The sequence below is a fragment of the Camellia sinensis genome, chromosome 13 (assembly GCF_055761805.1).
Source record: "Camellia sinensis isolate YWXY chromosome 13, ASM5576180v1, whole genome shotgun sequence".
Classification (NCBI taxonomy): Eukaryota; Viridiplantae; Streptophyta; class Magnoliopsida; order Ericales; family Theaceae; genus Camellia; species Camellia sinensis.
The window spans coordinates 125127714-125152791 of NC_138973.1; the positions used below are offsets into that span (position 1 = coordinate 125127714).

Genomic DNA, 25078 nt, shown 5'->3' on the forward strand with positions numbered 1-25078 from the left:
ATAAACATGGGAATGCGCGTGAAAAATGCGTGATAGTTTAGGGAGGGAAATGATACTTACTCTTAAATATTTTAGGGACTTAATAAATTAAATCAATAATTTAGGGACTAAATAAACTTTGATTTATATATTTTAGGGACCAAATAGATTCAATTGATAGTTTAAGGGTTAAATAGATAATTTGATGATAATTTAGGGGTAGAAAGTGTAATATATATATATATATATATATTTGAAGAAAAAAACTAGGGTTAAATTTGTTGTAGGAGTTAAACCATAGCCGGGTTATCATTTCGCCAAACAGGCTTTTCGAAATTTAGGGCTCAATTTGCCTTTTATTAGAAGAACGAAATTTTGGGGCAACAAAATTGGTGGTGGTGATGGAGGAGGAGGAGGAAAAACGCATGAAACGCGATGAGTTGATCGATGAGTTGATCGAGGAGGTAGTTTTGAGGCTTCCACCGCCGTCGGTGGCTCGATTCAAATCTATTTCCAAGTGGTGGCGACAATATCTGTCCGAACCACCGTTCGTGGATAGATATGAGGCTAGAAATCTCTCGCTTTTAGGGTTTTTTTACCAGGCAAGCTACAACAAGTTCGTTTTCAGAGCGATCCCATCCAATCCCAATGATAAGAGTTCGAGTTCGAGTTCGATTCCGATTTCCAGAGGCAATCGCCTACGAACCAGTGTTGCGAGCCATTGCGGAGCATCAGATAACACCCTGCTAGTCATCAACTCTTGTAATGGCCTACTCCTCCTCTACTCTTCAATGCCTGTTCCTTACTATGAGGTTTATAATCCTACTACTGGTGATAAAGTCTCTGTCCGATTCTCGTACAATTACGAAACCTTTGCCACACGGTATATGGTATTTGGATTTGCTTTTGATCCTTATTCTACCCATCCGTGCTTCACAATCGTCGACATTGCAGATACTGGAGCTCGTAAGTTTCGGGTTTTTTCTTATTCTTCACTTCGCTCATGTTGGAGGACAACCTATCACAGGGTCCCCTCCAATGTCAGGGACGGCTATGCACTATCTGGTCGGTCCACCTTCTGTAGAGGGGCTTTGCATTGGTTGTTGGAACCTTCGGGTGTCGTCTCCTTTGATGTTCGCACCAAAACCATTTCATTCTCCTTGATTAACCTACCGGGCGATGACAAATACTTAGATGACCATGGGTTGTGCACATGTGTTAAGAAGATGAGGGATGCTGGGTTATATTCCAACGGTTATTGTAGTTGCCGTTATTTGGGGGTATCCGGAGACGACCTAATATACATTCGAGTTACGGGTCATTCTCAATTGTCCCTCTGGGCTCTCAACTGCGGTACATGGTCTCATACCAGTGTCATTAATGTTGGGAACTTACCCGAGTCTCTCTTCTTGGGTTGCGTTTTAGAGTTCCGCAAAATGGAGACCCCTCTCCTATACCTGAGGGTGAAAAGGAGGATTTTTTCATATAGCCTTATTAATGGTGTGCTTCAAGAGCTTTTTAGAATCACTAAAGAATATGGAGGAGGAGATAATTGCCTTGGCTTTATCATTCCCTATCAACTGCCGAGAATTTCCTTGTCCATTCCCAGTATTACTCCCCAAGGTAACCTCAAACTCTGCAGTTTGTGTGTGTGCATGTATATGTTCTCCCCATATAATATAACCCTGTTTCCTTGAAATAGTTTTAGGTAACTCAAATTGTTCTAGTGGTGTATCTAAGATGAATATATTGTTCAGATTCACTCTCGAATGACGCAAGTTTTGATTTCCTGTTCAATGCTGTGAAGCAGTTGCAAGCGGATCCTTTAGGTAAAACAAGGCTGCACATGCACAGGATTATGATTCTTATAAATTATAATTATTTGATAATTTAATTGAAATTATTTGAAGTGTATAAAATAATATTGAAAACAGAATTTCAATGAGTATCATTCAAAAAGAAATTTTCTTACTCGATAATAATTCGACTAGTGTACTTATACAATTTGATACCTTGTGCAATGGCGTCTTTAGTGTTTGAATTGACATAAAGTTAGATATCTTTTCTTTTGAGTTTTTTCTACTTGGGATTGTCAGTTTTCTGTAGAAGGTTGTTTTCGGCATGGCCTTCAGGTTGCTTCAACAGATGATTTGTTTATTATGTTGTTTTCAACATGGGTGTCATTCTTTTTTATTTCTTCCATATTTAGATGGGCAATTGGTATTATCAAATATTAGTAATGAGCCGATTTCTTTTCTCTTCCAATCGCTCCCCTTTTGGAGAGATTAAAAAAATGAGTTTTTGGAGAAATCTTTTTCTCTTCGTTTCTTTCCATTTCTCTCCTCTTAAGTAGCCAAGAGAAATTCATTTCTAGTCAAATCACCCCATCCAAAAGGACTGTAAAATCTATTTGTCTTGTGAATTTTTAACGATATAAATATGTTCACACATAGAAAAACATTTTATATATTGCCTTTTAATAATGATAGCCGCCGTAGACTCTTGGATGGCTTTATATATTACTTTTTAATATTACCTTACATCAGTCTTTTTTATTCAAATCGCATATTTATTTATTTTTTCTTCGCCCTTTGCATTGAAAGAACAAATTAAAAAAAACTATTCAACTCCAGACCCAAACTAGAGATAAACACACTTTCACATCTTCTTAACCCGAAATGGGAATGATTGTGTGTAAAGCGTTTGTAGGGCCACCTGTTGGTATGCTATATGTATATGCATCCGCACAATTCTTTATAGAGATAAACTAGAGATAAACGTGCTTTCACATCTTCTTAACTTGAAATGGTTTTGGGAAGAGGAAAGGTTCTGGATTGCCGATGATTTTATATTGGGTCATGTAAATGGATACCCTTGGTGAATTTTAATTGGGGATTCTTTGTGAATTAGAGTCCAAATCCAAGTTGGAATTGACCTAGAGTTTAGATGTAGCTATGTAATCGTCTCTTGGGAGGAGTAACAAAAGTCAGAATTATGGGTGTATTCAATACTCCCAAATAAAAAAGGGAGTTGATCTATGGTCGACGTTTATTGATTCTATTCTTCTGGATGCGCTCATGTGTTCTAAGTTCTAACATCTGTACATTTTTTGCTATTTATTATTATTTTTGGTTTTGCAAATGCATTTGTGTAAAACTTCGGTTTTAATCCATACAATCGATTTTGTTCAGCTCTATTTGTTATCCACTTTTTAGGGTTCATTTCATCTTGAAATCTGAAAACTTATCTTTAGTTACTTTTGTTTGTGTAATTGATTTTGCTACGTTTGTCTAATTCTAGATGCTTTCTTTTCGTTCCTAAGTTTTAAATTCTCATTCCATCTTTTGATGGAAAAACATTAAACTATTTTCTGTACCAGCCTTAAAAGTGTTTTGAAAATAGGTTAAAGAGTTAAAAAAGGGATGGCTATATGTTAGCTATTTTTTCACTATTTTATATGGTACGATATTATTCATATTTATTATTTTTTTAATGTGTATATATATATTCCTCAAATTGTTACCAAGAATAGAGTAATAATAATAATGCAAACATCAAGAATATGAATATATATAATTTGTATACAAAATAAGCAACTACATTAACATTTATTAATTTAAAATAAAGCATCTATAAAAATAATATTTAATTATCAAAATCCCACCACTATATTATTTTGATAAAAATTTTATAAGATTATAGTTTGTGTAAGAATATCATTTTATTTTTCAAGTTCAATTTTATTCACTAGTAGATATATTGTTTGTTACAACAACTTGGATAAATGTTATTTATAGAAATGCCACGATATGACCTTTTCTGTATGGGAGTATTGTGAATCAAATTGTCCTAAAGAAGTTATAATTTTTTTATAATTGAAATTATTTTAAGTATATACTTATAGATATATTGTTTGTTACAACAATTTGGATAAATGTTATTTATAGAAATGCCACGTTAAGACGTATTGTGCATGAGAGTATTGTGAATCAAATTGCCCTAAAGACTCCACATCTGACAAATTTTATTTTATTTTATTTATTTTTTAAATTTTGTTGTTTTAGCTATAACTGAAGACACGCTTGCTCACCCAAAAGCGTACGTGTTCTTAGCCAGAGCGAAATCAATTGTTCGTCGTCTGAACAACGATGGCCTTATTCATCTCTATAGTCAGCTTGGGATTTGTCAAGTGGCTGCGAAATGTTTTCCTCATCTCCAGCATGTCGAGTTCGATCCAACTGGAATTCCTGTATGGTCCTTCTACAACTTGCATGCCCCTTTAACATCCATCGGTCTTCGTGGTAAACACATTTTCTTTATTTGATTTTATTTAAATTTACATTTGACTTTTGGATTGTTGGCTTATTTAACTTTCTGATGACAAGAAGTTTTTTTTTTTTTGCATGTCAGATACAGTGGTCAAGTACAATGACTTCATTCGGGTTGAAGGATGTCTATATGGATGCACCGCTAAACGTGAGGACTCTTCTAAAGTTTGCATTTTCTTTATGTTAGTGATACATTTTATTTTTTTTCCTATTGCATTTATCAAAGTCGTGTTGTTGTTAGCATTAGACATTAATGATAAATAGATTTATGGAATTAAAATTGTTTGTAGTTTTATTTTTAAAGGCACTTGAAAAGGCCACTTAAAGAAGAAAAAAGAAGTGTCTTTCCTAGGATGGCAAAAACTGTGATCCACCTGAACCTAATGTGACTTGTGTGGGGCCATTAATAGGATAAAGTCAGGTTTGGGGTGAGCTGGGGTGAATCCGTTCCACGGATGGGGATGGGAGAGGGTAACCTTGACCTGATTCTAAATTTCTGATTATGCAAATAACTCCCATTCTATTGCTTAGTTTCTGAAAATATCCCCAATTAGTATTCTAGTTTTTCTTCCCTTTGCGGATTAAAATACAGAAGTAATATATATGTATAATGGACGTCCGTACATCAATTATTAATTAGCTTCTTGGGCCTTGGGCTGCTTTGGCCAAAACATGGTCCTGATCCTATCTACTTTCCTAATCTCAATATAGCCAAAAACAGTACATAACCATAAATATCCTGGATTATGGAATCAACTTCTCTGTTTGTTGATCTTCTTTCGATTAACTCCTGGACTAACACCTTGTACTCGGTCCAAATTTCAACTGCCCTGAAACCTTCCTGCATGCACCACTGTACAGCTGCTAAGCAAGCTCTGGCTTCTGCTACTAGCAGAGAGGATCTGAACAGAGACCTACATTGTTGATCCTCCTCTCTGCCCTAATAGTTTAAGCTTACCCAAGCCATCCCTGTTGCACATGAGTCTCACACCCAAGCTGCATCCACTGCAACAAGCTTTCTATTTTCATCTGCATTATAAAGAAGATGATGAGAATGTAAATGAAAGTCTGCGTAATCATCCTTCCACAGTCCATAGATAGGATACTGTATTTGTCTACACTCAAAGTTTGAATCCTTGGCCTTGGATCAGGATGCCCATAAGTGCTTTACTAACTGTTAAAATTTACCATCACCTACCACCAATTTACCATCACCTACCACCACCTAATCCTCACCTACTCCTCACCTACTCCACTTCACCTACTCCCCTTCACCTACTACCTTCTTCTCTTCTATATATATGAATCAATGTAAACATAACAAAATCAATACACAAGATCAATCAATATCAATCAATAATACATAAATTTTTACATGGTATCAGAGCAGGTTTAGAACCTAATATTTTCGCTTCACCGGCGGGCGGCAACCTCACCTTAGCCGTCCGCCGGACCTCAACCTAGTCCGCTCGAATTTTCTACACATACCTTAGCTCTTTTCTCTTCTCCACTGTCATCACAGAAACTCTGACCCGTCTTCGTCCACCACCGCCAGCCCATCAGCCGCCGTTGTCTACCAGCACCATCACTTCCGTCCTCTTCCATCACCGTACTCACAGAAGCTTGCCTAGGGCCCCTACAAGCTCCGGGTCGAACCTCCCTACCTCCACCGCCGCTGACATCGCTCTCCTCCCCTTTCCCAGTGCACCTGTTTTGATTTGGTACTTCTTTAATTGGCCGATTATATAGTTCTGTGCGTTGGTCTGGGCTGTCACGTGGTCTCCTCCTTTGTAGTGAGTCCCTTATGATACATATGGTTATATATATTGATGCGTCACAACACCAACAACACACCATACATTCACACCCCCATACAGACAGCCCGACACAGAACCACACCTCTCCCATTTTTCGAAGGTCTCTCTCTCTCTCCCTTTAATCTCTCTCTCTTTGGGGTGTTCTGAGATCACGTGATTTTCGTAGCCATGCTGGTGGCCTTTTCATAAAGCTGTTGCTGTTCTTATCATATATTATCCTATAATGGGTGGCCATCCCATTATCCTATATTATACTATGTAATATTAACTCCCAGATTCACATTATCATATATTATACTATGTAATATTAACTCCCAGATTCACACACTGGTTTTTTCCATCGTTATTTTATTTTTTATCTTTTCTTTTTTGAACATTACACCACTCTGCAAAAAAAAAAAAAAATATATATATATATATATATACAGATTTGCACACCCATTTTACTTTTCTTCTTCTATTTCTTTATTTTTTCTTTTCATCTATTTTACACCACTCAACTTTCTTTTCTTTTGTTTATTTTTTTTTTATTTATTTTCCTCCATCTTTTGAAAAGCAAAAGACACACCAACTGATTTGCACCTCAATACTCTTACTTTTCCTCGTGGGCTTGTTCCCACCATACTATTATACTATATTCTATTATTATTATTATTACACCAACTGATTTGCACCTCAATACTCTTACTTTTCCTCGTGGGCTTGTTCCCACCATACTATTATACTATATTCTATTATTATTATTATTATTTAAAAAAAAAAAAAAAAAAACCATTGCAGGTTTTCACAAAACCGTGGGTCACGAAACCTTGTTTTCATTATTCTTTCTTTGCAAAAAAAAAAAAAAAAAAAAAAAAAAAAAAGACGAAGACGACGAACTGCACACCAAACTCATTTTATTCATGTCGGGGGTCACCCCGATCACCATTTTACACCAAAAAAAAAAAAAAAAAAAAAAAAAAAAAACCACAAACAACACAACCACACCCACAGTGGGATTTTTCTTCTTTACTCAACCGCAGGTCTCTTCTTCTTGCCTCCGTCCTGAGCAGCCCTTGACGGTGCTGCCTCCGTGTTTTCCACGCCGCCGAGCACGTTCACTCCCCCATACTCCTCCACTGCAGCATATGGCGGACCTCCAAATCGGAACATCACGGTGGCCTTCCGCTTCAGCTCCTTATTTTCTGCCCTTAGCACGCTTATCTCTGCTCGCGCATCCTTATACATGCGTTGGAGCAGAGCCAGCTGGGAGTTTAATTGCTGCACCTCATTAGTCTTACTCTGCAGCCGGTTCGACAAATTTGTAACCGCAGTCATGGTTTCCACACATGACTTCAGAGTATACTGATTGGCCTCAATATCAGTTTGCACCGCCATTTTTTGCTCCACCGACCGCATCGGAAAGTTCAATGGAGCAAAACCAGAGGTGTTTGGTTGAGGTTCACTGGCCACCGCACCAGTTATTTCTCTTGTGGACTCGTTCAGTTCTGGAAAGAGCGTGAGCAGACCACGGGACGAGGAGGCCAGGTTCTGGGTAGCTGGACGGGAAGAAGAGGCCATGTTGCTAAGTGTTTCCGAGATGGGTGTGTTACAGAGTGTCTCTCTCAGGAATCTCTCTCAGAAAACAGAGTGTTACAGAGTATCTCTCTCAGAAATCTCTCTCAGAAAACGAAGAGTTTTTCAGAGTTTTTCTAGCAGGTTTTTTGTCTCTGCTTCCAAGCCTCAGCCTCTGCCTCAGTTTATAAAGACCCTGACGAAGAGGCAGACACGCGCATCATGCGCCTCTCGGTGCTCGCCGACAAACGGGCGTACCAACCAAGACACTCACGTGCCTCGCCATCATGTCCGGCACACCTTTTGATAAATTGGGCACGCCTTTTGATGGCACGCCTTTTGAAAATTTGGGCACACCTTTTTGAGGGTGCAACTTCTACAAGGGTCCGACAAGACTCTGTAAACTGTCCCGACATTGATTCCGGTTAGTTTCTACAAGGGTCCAGCAAGACTCCGTAAACTGTCACAACAACTGTCACCACATTGTCTTCTACAACGGTCCGACATGACCCCGTAAACTGTCCTGCTACAACGGTCCGACATGACCCCATAAACTGTCCTGCTACAACGGTCCAGTGTCTTCACCAATGGTCTGACACGACCATACAGTGTCTCCTATCCTCTTTTATTTTTTATGTATTTTCTTGTTTTGTTACTCTCTCCAAACTCAAGTTGGTTAGTTTCTATCCTCCTTGAGTTTGCGGGGGGCTGTTAAAATTTACCATCACCTACCACCAATTTACCATCACCTACCACCACCTAATCCTCACCTACTCCTCACCTACTACACTTCACCTACTCCCCTTCACCTACTACCTTCTTCTCTTCTATATATATGAATCAATGTAAACATAACAAAATCAATACACAAGATCAATCAATATCAATCAATAATACATAAATTTTTACACTAACTCTGTTGTATTTCTCACGAGAACAAAAGTTATAATCAAAACAAACCCATTTCCAATGTAACCAAATTGCCATAAGATAAGGCTTTAATTGGGCTCCTTGCTAGTAGTGGACGGGGGGATTGGTCCTCCAAATTAGTCGGTCCATTGGGCCAGATATTGAGTTAAATAATAATAATAATAATTGCATCACTATCTGGTGCCAGCCATAGCCAACTTCTAAATCATTCCTCAAAAGTTTACAGCCTGACCTTGCTCAAAGTCTAAGCCCAGCACTAATCACTTCCATACCCACTTGAAATGGGTGCATTCAAAGCAATCCATCTTTTCCCCCCTCCTTCCACATCTTGGACAATTCTCATTCTTTTCCAAGCCTCTATTACTAAGAATAGATTTAACAGGTATAGTGCGGTGAAGTAGTTTCCAGAGAAAGAGGGCCCATTTTGGAACCCCACAATTTTTTCTGGATGTCACTTTGATTTGGAATGGAGTACGAACCAGGGGTTCCTCCAAGTCCTGGACTCACAATCTATGAGGTGTGAGACACAGAAGATTGAATTAATTTTCTCTTTGCCCATTCTGCAGTACGGATTCTGCAAGATTGGGATCCATTGTTCCTGTTCTGCCCTATTCTCACAACCCGTCTTCGATCCCTTTTGGCAGTTCCTTTCCCCACAGAATGCTATGCTAGCCTAAAGTATAACCTGATTTCGGTTTAAGCTCTAGAAAGTTTTTATTACACAATACTTAGCAGAAAACACTTTACCAAAGACGAACAAAGTTGGATATGAAATAATTTGCAACACATGTTTGGCAAGAAGAGCTTGATTGAAGAACCCATAATCCTGAACACCAAATACAAATTGTATTATACATCCCTCTACCCTCTTTAATATCCCACAAGGACATAGTTACTACACTCTTTACTTGTGAAATGAAATATTTAGGAGCTGTGAAAGCTGACAACTGTGAGAACCCAATAAATAAATAAATAATTATTATTTTACAAACCTCAAATATTTTACTTGTGAATCTTAATGTACAAATTAAATATTGTTGGAGGGTCTTTTAATTAATTTTAAACTATAAATAAATTTATTATGGAAGTCCACAATTTTAAAGACTATTGATAATAATAATAATAACAACAACAACAATAATAATAAAATAGTTAGTAAGAGTTTATTTTGAAAATTTATTATAGGAGGATAAAACCCTAATGGTGAGATATTAGTTCTTTTCTAAACTACCCTGGTAGCAGCTGAGTTAGAGAGAAATGAGAGGAGGGTGCCATTTGTGAAGGAAATTAAAGAAAGAAAAGGAGTTGTTGTACAGGTAAATATTTTTATATATAAGCATGGATGTTGTTTTCTTTAAATAAGACAATGGTAATCGTTGAGTTGCGGAATTGTTGTGTGGATGATGGATGGTGGTGTGAAGCTAGGGGTTGGTGATGGGAAGTTTTGGGTTACAATGGTTGATGGAAATTCTTGATCCTAAAATCACAGACTTTAAAAATCAAGAAACTATATCTAATGAATGAATTTTGAACTGAAATTTTTACTGTGACTTTATCACATATTCAATTTCATATTAGAATTTTTTCATAATTTTTGAGAGTCAAAATCCATATAAACTGATGCGTTCAAATCTGTCTAGAAAATTAGTACAAAACAGTAAATTTGGAAGTGTCGTTCTCTTTGGGTATTAATCCAAAAATTATCAAATCAGCGTCATTAAAGCCGGTTATGAGTCTAGTTTCTTACATTTTTGGCCTTGCATTGATTGCTCGTGTATACTAAGAGAACTATTAATTTCTTTAAAGTGTTGCAGAAAACAACCTGTTTGGATATAATTAATTGTAAATAATTATTTTGATAAGCAAATCAAGTAAAACCAAATGGATTTGAAACTTAGGTTATATTAACTGATATTTGGAGAGTTTTGGAATTTTTTGAATAGCGTGGAGTGGGTTTTTTATTTTCAAAGTTAGCGAATAGATTGTGAAAATTTGTTTAAAATTCTGTTTTATCTCAGAGTCACATTTAATTAAGTTTCGACCAGAACCTGTGTCTTGGTTAATTTTGGACCTTGAAGAATATGAACTTAGGTATTATTTAAGAGTAACGGTGAGTTGGGTTGGGCTGGGGTAGTGCGCGTTAGCTTAGGGTTACTTAATTTATTATTCCTTTTAGTATTTTTAAATTAGTAGTAATGTGTAGTTTTCATACTTGGTTCAGGGCACTAGTTGGACTTTCATACTCTGTTCGAGGATTATTTTATTTCGTTTTTCAGGTGAGTAGTTGCATGCTACATATTTTTATAAATGTTCTCCTATCTTGAACTGTTGGAAAATTAAATTGTTTCAGGACTAAATTGTTTTGATAAATTATTATATTATGAATGGAATTAAATTATTTCTGAACCATGTGTAAACTTGGCATACTGTAAACTATTTGTTATGGTCTTATGTTTATAATGGTGAACTACCATGTTTTGCGAAAATTAAATTGTATTGATTATTGGGACTATCTGTATATAAAAGTCTAGGAAAATTATTCCACTGTGTGTGGTGACTGGCCACTAGGGAACATATTCGGGTTGGGTTGTGATGACTCTAGTGCTCAACAATTGTAAGGAAAAGACTTGGACTAGGCTAGGTGACCACATAGAGTGGAATGAGTTGGTTCGATATTGGATTCAACAAGCTTGTTTCCTTGAGAACTGTTTGGCGTGTGACTTGTTATTCTTGTTGCTTAGAAAATCATTGATGATTATGTTGTAATCTGTTTTAAATGGAGAATGTCATTTGTTATGTTTTTGAGAGACATAAGTATTCTTAATCGTTAAACTGTGGAACATTCTTTTTGAAACATATTATCTTTATCAAAACTGTATGCCAATCTAGTTTCTGTTATATATATCTATTTTAGAATTGAACCTTGTTTTTAAAATAGTATTTACTATCCATGTTGCTACTCACTGAGCTATTAGCTGACTTAGTTTATTATTTCCAGCTGATAGAAGGACTTAGAATGGACTCATGGCATAGCAAAGACTCAATTGTATGGACCTCTAGGACATTCATTATTTTGTTTTAGCTTGTTATGTTGATTTTGTGCATACATTGCCTTTGTTTGGGAAGCCCAAACTTGGGTGTTTTTGGTTATTTTAACCACAAAAAATAAAATATGATTTTTAGCCCAATAAGAGAACACATCTAATCCATAATCATTAAGTTCTTTCTTTCACAAAAAAGTCAAAAAAGCCAAAATCCCTTCTCAAATCACAGGCTAAAATAGCCAAAAAAGTCAAAAAGTCATTTCACTTCCCAAACAAAGGCATTGTGGTTGGATTTTATTTAGAATTATTTTATTTTGTAGGCGGTTTGTGTTTCATTTAATTTTTTTTTTGTTATTTATATTTGTGACATGTCACTGGATTGGATTTTGATTTATTTAGTTCTGGGCTATTGTCATATTTATTCTTTGTGATTTTGGGTTCATGTTTAGGCTTACGTGTTGGAACTAGTAATCTTTTTGCACTCCTATCATTTCTCCATAAAAGCAAAAGGTAAATCCCTACGGATCTACTTATCTAATTCTCCAATGAGAAGTTGGGTCACAATGTCCACAAATCATAATTTTGAACTCATGTCAATCATAGCCTAATTCGAAGTAACTTCACTTCCCAAGAGGAAGTCTTCTCATGATTTACACCTTTCTCAATGGGTCAACTTTTCGATATCTAGCAAGCCTTATGCCTCAAAAAGTGACTATCCAAATTGCGCATAACTTTAGAACAGGTTCGCGTCATAATGGAAAGTCAACCAAGTCCTAGAAATGGTTAATACTCAAAGACTTTGTTTTAAACTGCGCAACATTGGTCCACTTTTCTAAAAGTAGGGGACTAGAGAGCCTTTGGCGTTATCCTAGGCTCTTTATCATCTTGCGGAACATTGTCACGACATCATTCCATCCCTAGTAGAATGATGTCGTGATGGCCAGTAATCCAAGATTACCAAAGGCCAACTTACAAGGATTCACACAAATATAGTATACATATGGGGCTTACATGTGCGAAAGCATAATTTCAATTCTACTTAGTCCATATGAGCTGTGCATAGATTAAATGAAATGACATACATCTTAATATGGTTTTACAACTTGGATACAAATAACTAAACTTGAAATTACATCTTGATTAAAAGGCTTCTCAAGCTGAAACATACAAAAGAAATGAACCAAAAAGTTAAGAAGCATGATCTTCAAGATGCTACAAAAACAAGAATCAAAACACATCTGCCAACAAAAGCTTAGGTGGTACCGCCATCTTGCTCGTCACCTACATATATATATAAGCGAGAGGGGTGAGCTGAAAACTCAGTGAATGATATAAGTAATAAAGGATTAAATGAATGATATCTGAGATCTTTATCAAAATAATACATATCATAGTTTGTAATAAAATAAGGGATGAACTAAGTTCATCAATCAAAGTCTTTCAAAACTTCTTGGGACGTTTACTAACATCTACATAACACCAAGGGATGACATTCCTGACAAAACAAGAGAATAATCGATCCAGAATCAATTAGACAAGCCCACCTGCCGAAGCCGTCGGGGCAAGGGAGATATCTCAAACAAGGGTGCTACATGTATTAATGTCCCCTAGCACGAAAGGACCTTCTAAGAATGTCATCAAAACAAACATAATACTTAATACAAAACTAAGGGATAATCATTCATGCTTAATCAAATACTTTTCCAAAACAAAGCAAAGCTTTTATCCAAAACATTATAATATAGCTTTATTAAAGATACCACTCACAATAGCTCTTCGGATGTAGGGAATTAGGGCAAGAATCCAAAACCTAGAAATACATAATAAATCCCATTGAATGAACTTTAAGAAGACAAGAAGAAATGCTCAAAGATGGTTATGCAGTGCACTCTTAAAACAAGCTTTACATGAGTGAAAAAGATCACGACATTTCTTTTCAAAACCAAGTCAAGACAAGGAAAACATGTGCTGGGAGTTAAATCAATATTTTTCTTCTTGGAAAAGCAAGCTGGGTATAGACCAGGTCTCAGAATGGATGCACAGAGATGATCTAGGCCAAAATGGCCTAGCTGGGTGAACTCGAGAGGTCTTGGCTGAGGTTCCACACCTCTTGGCCGAGGTGTGGTTTCCTTGGCCTAGGTGGGCGGCTGCCTACCGAGATGTTACATGGTGTCGGCAAATGTGTGTAGTGGTCGGCCTAGGTGTGCATGTGAGATAGACTAAGGTGCAAGTGATCATGCAAGGTAGGCCAAGGTGAGATACAATGCTTGGCCTAGGTGTGAGGTCTGGACATGGGTGATCTCGATGAGCACACTTAGGGAAATTAGTGAAGTTTGGAAATCTGGGTTTCCCCCTTGAAGAACATGAAGAACATGAATGCTTAAGTCATGATTTCTTTTTCAAAATCTGAACTTTCATGATATGAGTTCAAAAACATGGACTTGGGTACCCATACTTGAAGATTTCATGGAAACAAACACAAAAACATGGAACTTGATATAAACTTTCGGATCAAAACATGATTTTCTTTCAAGAACACAAGAACACAAGAACATCACTTTCTCTTTCTAAAATAAAACTTTAAATTAATGCATGACTCATGAATCATGCTAGATCATGCAATGTGATCAGATTAACATAAAGAATAACAAAAGTAGATCAAGAATCTAACCTCCAAACACAAATCAAATGGTTCAAGGTATGAAGATCAAGTTTGGAAATCTAGTTCTCACTCTAAGAACTCCTGTTTCCTCCTAGAGTTTCTCCCTCTACAAGGCAAAGATATATGGCAAATGATATGGGTTCCCCACTGCTAGCTGGCTTCTACCACTATTGGGACACATGGCATCATCTGGTCAAATCTCCTAAAAAAGGTGCTAGAATGAAAAGACAAGAGTAGGTCAAAGTGTGAATAACAAGTAAGGTGTCATGGACACTCTGATAAGGCAATGATCTCGGATCAAAACATGGGCTTCGAGCAATTAGGGTTTCCCTAAACTCAGTTAGGAAGGATAACACTTGACCTAGGTGTGCCACACCTCGGCCTAGGTCATACCAGTCCCAGAACAAGGCTGCTAGGTGCCAGCTAAGGTGCATAACAAGGTTGAAAGGTTCAAGGATTAAAGATCTAGGATGCCTAGATGATGCACATCTCGGCCTAGGTGATACACACTTCGGCCAAGATGCCAAGGTGAAGGTGGAGGTTAACCGTGGTGGTTCCAAGATAGTCCTAGGTGTTGACGCTCAACGGCCTAGGTTCAAAGGTGTGACCTAGGCGTGAGACAACAAGAATAGATAGCCTAGGCTCAACACACAAAGTAAGGAACAAAGCATGCATGTAACACTTAGGCAAAACATGATAGTACAAAACTTGACAGGAACCTTTACTTAGGCAAAACAAATCAAAGTCTGCATATGTAAGCTAAACAATGAAAAATCGTGTAAATGCATATGAGCATGACTAAGACAAGAATGAGGGTTGTTATAGTCTACCCTCCTTAAAGAAGTTTGGTCCCCAAACTTTAGTTACCTTGCCCCAAAAACGACTCTGGATAACGGATTTTCATATCTTCTTCCATTTCCCATGTAGCATCCTTGCCATAATGCTCCTTCCATTCAATTTTCACCATCGGTATTGACTTATTCCTCAACTGTTTCACTTGCCTATCAGGAATCCGTGTTGGCTTTTCCTCGTAGCCTAAATCTTCATTAACCATAATCCCGAAATGATCAATCATATGCATTGGATCATGAATATACTTCCTCAACATCGATACATGAAACACATTGTGGACTTGACTTAATTCTGGTGGCAAAGCAAGTCGATAGACAATGGGGTTAACTCTCTCAAGAATCTCGAATAGCCCGATGCAATGAGACGCTAACTTACCTTTCTTCCCAAACCTTGAAACTCCTTTTATCGGCGAAACTTTCAAGAATACATGATCCTCAACTTCAAACTCTAACTCTCCTTCTTTGGTCAGTATAACTCTTTTGTTGACTTTGAGTGGTTTTGATTATTTGTTGAATGAGCTTAATCTTCTAGGTCGTTTTAGATTAGAGAGGATTTTTCGTATAAGGAGATGCTTGTTTAGATCTTAGATTCGAAAGAGAAAATGTTAAGTACAATGGCCATTAAATTGGTTAAGGTACTGTGGCGTAATCTAGTTGAAGAGGGGACTTGGGAATGCTAGTATGAGATGCGTGAGAAGTACCTATATCTATTCTCATGATTTACTCAAGTTAGTTTTGAGGACAAAACTATTCTTTAGAGGGTAAAAGGGGGGGGGGGGGGCAATGTGAGAACCCGATATATAAATAATAAAAGTCAATAATTTTACAATATCAAATATTTTGATGGTAAATCCTAAAGTGTGAATTAAATATTTGGAGGGTCTTTTGATTAATTTTAAACCTAAAATAAATTTATGGTGAAAGTTTTAAATTTAAAGGCAAGATTTATTATAAAAGGGAAAGGGGACAAATTAGTAAGTATATTTTGATCTAATAATAGTTGTATTTTATTTAAATTAACGAAGAGAGAAAACAAAACAAAACAAAGGATAATTATTTAGGGTCTTTTATGTTATGTATAACAAAGAAAAGAAAAGAAAAGAAAAAAAAAACCCTAGCTCTTCTAACAATTTCCCCAGCAGCGGCAACTGTGAGAAGTTAAGAGAAACACAAGGTTGCAACTAAGGAAGGAATTGGGTGTGTTGTGCTGTGTGTGATCATCAAAGGATAGCCGACCTAGGTTTTCTTCTCTTCTTTCTTTGTCCTTTATCCTTATTCTATTATTATTTAATTCATTGATGGAGAGGTTGTAGGTGTATGTATTTTGAATATATATAGCTTTAAGAAATCTGAGGAGATAAATTGTGAGTAAAGAATGAGTGTAATTCTTAGTCCAAAAATTCTACACGCAAACACAAACTTTAAAAATCGAGGAATCATATCAAAAAGATGAATTTTGAATTGAAATTTTTATAGTAGATTAATTCCATATTGAGTCACATACCAGAATTTTCTTATAATTTTTGGGTGTCAAAATCCATATAAACTGATGCATTCAAATCTGTGCAGAAAACTAGCACACAACACTAATTTCAGAAGTGTCGTTCTCTATGGGTATAAATTCGAAAATTATCAAATTAGTGTCATTAGATCCGGTTACGAGTCTAGTTTCTTAAATTTTTTTCCTTGCATTGATTGCTCAGCTATACTAAGAGAACCGTCAATTTCTTTTAAGTGCTGCAGAAAGCGACCTGTTTGGATATAATTAATTGTAAATAAATCAAGTTAAACCAATTAAGTTTGAAACTTAGGATATATTAGTTGATATTTGGAAGGTTTTGGAAGTTTTTGAATAGCGTGGAGTGGGTTTTTAATTTTCAAATTTAGCGAATGGATTGGGAAAACTTGTTTAAAATTATGTTTTATCTCAAAGTTACATTTAATTAAGTTTCAACGGAACCCATATTTGGGTTAATTTTGGACCTTGAAGAACATGAAATTAGGTATTATTTAAGAGTAACGGTGAGTTGGGTTGAGTTGTGTTAGTGCGCGTTAGCTTGAGGTTACTAATTTATTATTCTTTTTAGTATTTTGGAATTAGTAGTGATGTGTAGTTTTCATACTTGGTTCAAGGCACTAGTTGGACTTCTCTATTCGGTTGGAGGATTATATTATACCGTGTTTAGGTGAGTAATTGCATGCTACATATTTTTTATAAATGTTCTTCTACCCTGAATTGTTGGAAAATTAGATTGTTGTTTCAGGACTAAACTGTTTTGATAAATTATTATATTATTAATGAAATTAAATTATTTCTGAAATATGTGTAAACTTAGCATATTGTAAACTATTTGTTATGGTCTCATGTTTATAATGTTGAACTACTATGTTTTGCGAAACTGAATTGTATTGATTATTGGGACCAGTTATATATAAAAGTTCAAGGAAATTATTCCATTGTGTGTGGTTACTCTGGCCACTAGGGAATAGATTCGAGTTGAGCTGTGATGACTCTAGTGCTTAACGATGGTAAGGAAAAGACCTGAACTAGGCTAGGTGACCTTCAATCGGATCGTCTTAGAGAAAAGGCTCAGGTTGCCACCCCGAGGATGACTCTTGGTTCGATATTGAATCCAATGGGCTTATTGCCTTGAGAATTTTGTGACATGTTACCTGTTATTCTTGGTACCGAAGTTATTGATGATCATGTTGTATATGTTTTAAGTGAAGAATGTCATTTGTTATGTTATTAAGAGACATGAGTATTTTCAACTGTTGAATTGTAGAACCTTCTTTTTGAAACAGATTATCTTTATCAAAACAGTATGCCAATCTAGTTTTTGTGATATACATCTTATTTTGAATTGAACTATGTTTTGTCGCTACTCACTGAGTAATCAGCTGACTTAGTTGTGTATCATTTCCAGGTGATAAGACATTGTGAGAACCCGGAAAAAATAAATAAATAATAATATTAATAATTTTACAATCTCAAATATTTTGATGGTGAATCTTAAAATACAAATTAAATATTGTTAGAGGGTATTTTAATTAATTATGAATACATAATATTAAAGGTTAATAATAATAATAATAATAATTAAGTTGGGCAGTCGGTTATATATATTAGGGAAGGTAAACCCTAAAGTTTGTGTGTATAATTTTAATCAACCCTAGCTTTCCTAGCAGCACAGCTATAGCAATCCTAGTTTTTGACCCGATTCTTGTTATATCTCGAATTCGGGTTTAATGCTTTCATATGGTTGTTTACCTCTTGCTTTCCTTGTATCTACTTGAATTTGGCTTTTGGATTGTTGTGGTTGTGTTTGGACAGGTTAGTCACTTGTTTTTCAAACCTTATGTTGCTTAGAATTTTTGGTCCTCCGCTCAAGCGGCACTTCCTACGCTCGAGCGGGCATTGCGAACTCTCAGTACTTTTGTAGGTCTGCAAAACTACTAGAAGAGTGTTTTCTACACTCGAGCAGCATTTCCTACGCTCGAGCGAGTGGGAGATCGAGCGGCCATTCTTGCGCTCAATCGTTGGTCTGTCGTCTGCAAAACTACTGGATGTGTGTATTCTGCGCTCGAGCGTCACTTCTTGTGCTCGAGCAGAACAATTTATTGTGTTTGACGCTTGAGCATCAACTCTTGCGCTCAAGCGGACTGCGCTTATATCAGTTCGTAACAGCTTCATTTTATATCACTTTTTCATCTTTCTCTCTAAAACTCTCCAAAACCTTAGATCTTGAGTTTTTCTCTCTAAAACTCATCTTCTCTTTACTATTTCACCTAGATCCATTGGGTTCATCGCCCTAGTGCCTTTGAGAAAAAGGTAGAGCACGTTGTGCGCTTTCTTTTCATCAGAACAAAAGTGGATTTCGGTGCCCTTGAAGTTCTCCCTTGCTGTGCTCGTCTTCCATCTTTGAGGTAGGGACTTTCTACACTTTTCTATGGGTTTTAACTTAGTTATTTGTTAATGGGTAAGAAATATTGAGACTTGTGATTTTGAACAAACCTAGGGTTTTTGGTTAAAATCAAAGGAGGGGTTTTCAAATGAACGTATTGGAAATGGTCATGCGAGTGGATATGAGCTTGTGTTATGTTAGAATGGTTGATTTTGGGTGTTGGGATGAGATTGGGAAGAAGGGAGTTTTGTCCTAAAATGTCTTGAATAATTATTTTGTATAAATAATGAAATTGCTATTGAGATTATGAAATTGGATGTATGTCTAAATAAATGGTGGAGTTATATGTCTATCACCTCTTACCTATGAAAATTTGGATAATTTATCTTTCTTGAGATTGTATATCTATTCAGAAATATCTGTTTTGGGCTATCGATGGAGGATAGCTATGATTGTTGTAGACATTGCATGTGAATTAGGCAAATTGAAACTAATCCCTTAGCCATTATTATTGAATATGATTATGATTTATATACATTGTATATGTATGATGTTTGGGAGGAGAAATGGGATGTACTCCATGTTTTGGGAGAAGAAAGGAGATGGACTCCATTAAACTAAGTTGGCTTGTGTGTCTAGGGTGAAAGTCCGAAAAACTGTTTGTATACATGGGTGCCAATTCCTGCAGATGAAATTTTCGTAAAATGGCAAATGGAAGTGTTTGTGTGGTGACTGGATTGATTTGAGAATCTTTGAGTTGTATCCTCAGTTTGGTTGTTCGTAATGAATGGAGATAAGTCATGAATTGAGATAAAATGAATTGAATTAAAAAGGGGATTAAGATAACATGAATTGTGATATAAAACTTGGCACGACATGGTTTGCAAAAGAATTGTCATATGGGCATTGAGCCTGTGCATCGTACTTATATCTTTGTTAATACTCATATATTGTGTTAGATTATTTTTGTTGGGCTTTGGTTCACCCTACTTGGGAAACCATTTTCAGGTGTTGGAGATATGCCTCCGCCAAGATAGTAGTTTGGGGAGACTTGAAGTAAGAGCTTCTTTTGATTGCATTTATTTTGTATAGCTAAAGGTTTAATTGTATTGAGTTAGACTCATTTTGTTGTAACCAAGCATTGACTTGGAAATATGTAAGCCTTTAGGGCATATGAATATCTGTATAACTCTTATTTCTTATTCTTACTTGTAATACATGCTATAGATTCAGGATGAATCATTCATGAATGTGTAATGCATGTATCACCTTTTGTATATCAACTCTGATGAATGAAAGATTACTATTTTGTTTATATCGCTAAGTATATGTTACTGGGATCCAATCTATGGCATTTATTTCGGGGCATGATAACTTGGTATCAGAGCGTACTGGGTTTGAAATACTTTGGATACGTGGGAAGTGGTCATTTCCACAATGGGTTTGTCTCGCGTAGTTGAGACGTTAGCATGTATTGTATACTTATGTGATAACTTGTTTATATGATTATATGGATATGAGATTTAGTTCCTAAGGTATTGATAGGGTCTACGGGTTTTTAGAAGTCCTATTAGAAGAGCACTTGATCATTGCTGTTTCTAACTGGAACTCTGGCAATGCTGCGGGACGATCATTATCTAAGAAGGAAATTCGTATGTGTTTATGTGATTACGTGCTTATATAGAGTGAATTACGGTTGTCCATCACATTAGGACGTGAGTGAGTTAGCTTCGGCACATTTGTAAATGTGCTAATCTCTATTGTTACTTTCATTAGGATGTCAGGATGTGGACGTGGTGGTCGTAGGTGTGGTAGAGGAAAGTCGTCCTTCGGACTAGCTCTGTTCAGAACTCTGAAATCCACACACACCCGAATTCTGCCATCTTTCTTCGGCACTGGAACAATGTTGGCCAACCAAGTTGGATACTCAAATACTAGCAAGAACCCTATATCTATCTTCTTGGTGACCTCTTCCTTAATCTTCAAAGTCCAATCCAGGCATATTCTCCGCAACTTCTCTTTGAAGGGTTGGGCCTCGGGGTCAAAAGGGATCCGATGCTGTACAATCTCAGGATCGATTCCAGACATGTCTTCGTAGGACCACGTGAAAACATCTTTGAAATCTTTTAATAAAGCGACTAAGCGCTCGCGCTCCTTCGAAGACAACGTGGACCCAATCTGGACCACACGCGGATCCTTCTCAGTACCCACATTAATTGCAATGATTTCATCAATAAGGGGTTTTACAAACCTCTCATCTTCTCGATTAATCAAATGTTTCAAAACCAGAGGAATTTCTTCCTCATCATTTTCATCAAAATTTTGAAAATCATGATCAATGCAATAAACAAAAGGCACAGAGAAATACTCAAAATCTACAGCAGCATTCTCATTCACAAGGTCAAGCTCATCTAATTCCTCAGTTATAACCGACTCAAAATAAAAGGAAAAAGACGACCTGGACAAGACCTCGGCATCCGAGTTATCACTCCCAGGAATACCGGACCTAGACTCAGAGGAACCGGAATCTGATTCCTACTCCACAGACTCTGTGGAATCAGATTCTGGCTCACTACCCAACTGAGAACTGTTGGATAAGTAACCCTCCTCCAGTTGCCAAATGAGGGACAGTGCGTCAGATGCATCCAAGATGTTGCTAGAAGGGTTCACACCTGGTTAGTCCCCGATCATAGAAACAGCAAGGTTATACCCCAAGCTCTCTGAGTCGATCAGAGGATTCGAAAGGAGACATGCCAGTGCTGCTCTTATTTCAAGATCGCTGTTGTTGGACTCACTTTATGTGCTTTGTTCAGCTTTAGCAATAATCGGCTCACCCCTTTCCTCTGTATCACTATCTTGTAGCTGCAAGTCGAAAAAAATCTCAAAGCCAAGAACCCGTTGCTTCTCAGAGTTGAACCAAGGTTCAGGAAACCACAGAATGGGAAGTTTTCACCCTCCCGAACAAAATGACCATTCAGGGTTCTCCAAATTGGTCGGTGCACAAGCTCATAGCGTTTTTCGATTTGTTTAGCTTCAGCCCTTCTTGCCATTTCTTTTCTTTTCCTCACCCAATCCTCTTTGGTAGGCGTATTGCCAAGACCAAAGGTATGCGGGTTATGTGGCACATCGACCAATGCAGTGACGCCCTTCCGGTCGCTCCTTCCTAATCCCATTCCTGGCATATGTTGTAGCTTGTTCATGAGGTATATAGATTGGGCACTAACATACAAGCCCTCATTAATAGCTAAGATATTTTGTACTACCCGGGCCTCAGCCAAGGTAAACCCCGAAAGGAAAACATCCTTTTAGCCATGCAATCTCCAACACGAGTGTAGTGACCTCTAACGGAGGATGAATAGATGAATTCCCGAACACTATGGCCACCCCTTTTCCGTAAGGATCAAGGTTTAAAAATGCGGTGTTACGTAACGGTTTCGGCCGTTACGTAACGGTTTCGGTGGTAGGCACCACGCGTTACCCCCGATTTTGCGGTGTGATTGAAATTCACAGGTGTATCGGCCGTTACAGCCGACGTAGCGGTCGTAACGGTGGTGTAACGGCCGTAACGGCCCATTACACCCGTTACAGGGCTTTTTTCGCTGATTATTTTCAAAAAAAAAACAAAAGAAATACGGATAGTGCAAATGTTGGTTCAAACAAAAGAAAAAAACAAAAAAACAGAAGATGTGGTACATACCTTTATTATTCAGAGGCTCAATCACTGGTTCAAATGCTTTGCTTTACAGCACATGAACCACTTCGAGGTGAGGTGTATCCATCTACAAATTTTCAGATCTGAAATACGGATGATATGAGTGAGAAATAGAGAGAGAGAAGAGAGAAGAGGGAGGAGATGAACCTGCCTCTGTTCTGTGACTCTCCGGCTGCCCCTTTGTTCTTCAACACAAAACTTTGATTTGTTTACGTCTTCACCGAAGTGCTGCTTCCACAGGTTCATCTCCTCTGATCTTTTTTTATTTTGTTTTGTTTGCTCAACTTCCTGGACCGAATTCATCTCCTCCGAAGTGTTGCCCCTTTGTTTTGTTTTTTTATTTTATTTTTGTTTGTAGCTTCCTGGGGGAAGATATACCTTGGGAAGGTATATAAATTATATAATATAATATAACATTTGTTTTTTTTTTTTTTTTTTGTGTGCAGCTTCCTGGGAAGACACACCCGTGTCTAGCAAATTTTTTTTTTATTAATTTTATTTTTACAATGATTTTCAGATTTTAAATTTTGTAAAACTTACAAAATTTATGTGATATATTTAAAGCTATGCATTTATTTTTAGTATTTTTATATAATAATTAGTGATTGATTTTTTTTAAATATATATATATATATCTAGAGCTATGCATTTATTTTTAGTATTTTATATGTAATAATTAGTGATTGATTTTTTTTTATAATATCTAAAAATCATAACACCTATAATTAAATTAATACATTTTATATATGTCAGTTTTTATTGATTTTTTTTTTCTTTCAGGTTATTCAAAAAGATAACAAATACTCAAGTGATTGAAGCCTAAAAAACAACTATGTAAGAATTTTTTTCTTTATAATTTATTTTTTAATTTTTATATGATTACATTAGCATGTAAACTCCAAATGTATAAATAGTTGTTGCAATTTTTTTTATAATCATTTCATTTAATATTTAATTATAAATATTTTTATTTTGTTATTGTGATGTGTTGTGACGACAATATTGAAGTCACTATTTTTTTTAAAATATCTTTTGAAAAGAAAAAAAAATCAATACCTCAAAAAAAATTCTTTGTAATTTATTTTTTATTTTTTATATGATTATATTAGCATGTAAAATCGAAATGTATAAATAATGGTTGAATTTTTTTTATAATCATTTCATTTAATATTTAATTATAAATATTTTTTATTTTGTTATTACAACACTGTTAAAGGCATAATTTTATTTTTTAAAAAATGTCTTTTTTTAAAAAAAAATCAATACCTCAAAAAAAATTCTTTATAATTCATTTTTTAATTTTTATATGATTACATTGGCATGTAAAATCGAAATGTATAAATAGTAGTTGTATTTTTTATAACTATTTTATTCAGTATTTAATTTGAAATATTTTTTTAAAAAAATTTGTTATTGTAATGTGTTGTGACAACAATTTTGATAGCACAAATTTATTTATTTTTTTTAAAAAAATGTCTTTTTCTAAAATAAAAAAATAAAAATAAAAATAAAAACAATAGCTCAATCAATGCCATGAAAAATGTCTTTATTCCTAATTACATTAGCATGTAAAATCCAAATGTATAAATAGTGGTTGAATTTTTTTAATAATCATTTCATTTAACATTTAATTATAAATATTTTTTTATTTTTTTATTGTAATATGTTGTGATAACAATTTTTTTTTTTTAATGACAATTTGTTGTGACAACAATTTTATGGCAAAATTTTCTTTTTTTAAAAATATTTTTATAATTTATTTTTAAATTTTTATATGATTACATTGGCATGTAAAATCCAAATGTATAAATAGTGGTTACATTTTTTTATAATTATTTTATTTAGTATTTAATTTTAAATATTTTTTTACAATCATTTCATTTAAAAATAAATTTAAAAAATGTATTAATGATGCAGAATTCATATTCAAAAATGCCACGACTAAAGGGTGCTAATGATGAACCCCCAAGTGATGATATTGGTTGGAAATTTGGAACTCAAGTTGAAGGCACTAGACATCATATTATTTGCAAATTTTGTGGACATCATATTAAAGGTGGGATTACGCGTTTCAAATAACATTTAGCACATCAAACAGGACAAGTGCGTTCTTGTCCTAATGTTAGTAGAGACGTGATGCAAGAAATGATGAAACATTTACAAAATAAGAAAATGAGTAAAGTAGACAAACAAAAGAGAAAAGTTGAATTGGAAGCACATATTAGGGGAGATGATCTCTATGATGAAAATGAAGAGGGAGATTTTGTAGATCTTCGAGATGATGACTCTGACTCTG

At 35.8% G+C, this 25078-nt stretch overlaps 1 protein-coding gene across 31 annotated transcripts in view; it reads left to right on the top strand.

Annotated features, from left to right (window-relative positions):
* The first annotated feature begins 247 nt into the window (after nt 1-247).
* Nucleotides 248-25078, top strand: part of LOC114290915 (F-box protein At5g07610) — a 41280-nt gene continuing 16449 nt past the window's right edge. For 4 of the 31 annotated variants that reach the window (XR_014349550.1, XR_014349548.1, XR_014349549.1 and 1 more), the window contains exons 1-5: nt 248-1602; nt 1737-1808; nt 4044-4280; nt 4390-4455; nt 10830-10884. Coding sequence is in view for 20 of the 31 variants with exons in the window: in XM_082903346.1 (XP_082759472.1) it covers nt 381-1602; nt 1737-1808; nt 4044-4280; nt 4390-4455; nt 10830-10837 (1605 nt within the window). In the remaining 11 variants the exon portion in view is untranslated. Of the gene's footprint in view, nt 1603-1736; nt 1809-4043; nt 4281-4389; nt 4456-10829; nt 10885-11606; nt 11655-17591; nt 17987-18958; nt 19093-20078; nt 20386-23562; nt 23761-24699; nt 24985-25078 lie in introns of those variants that run through there. The other 27 variants (XR_014349546.1, XR_014349547.1, XM_028234916.2 and 24 more) reach the window with 21 other exon arrangements.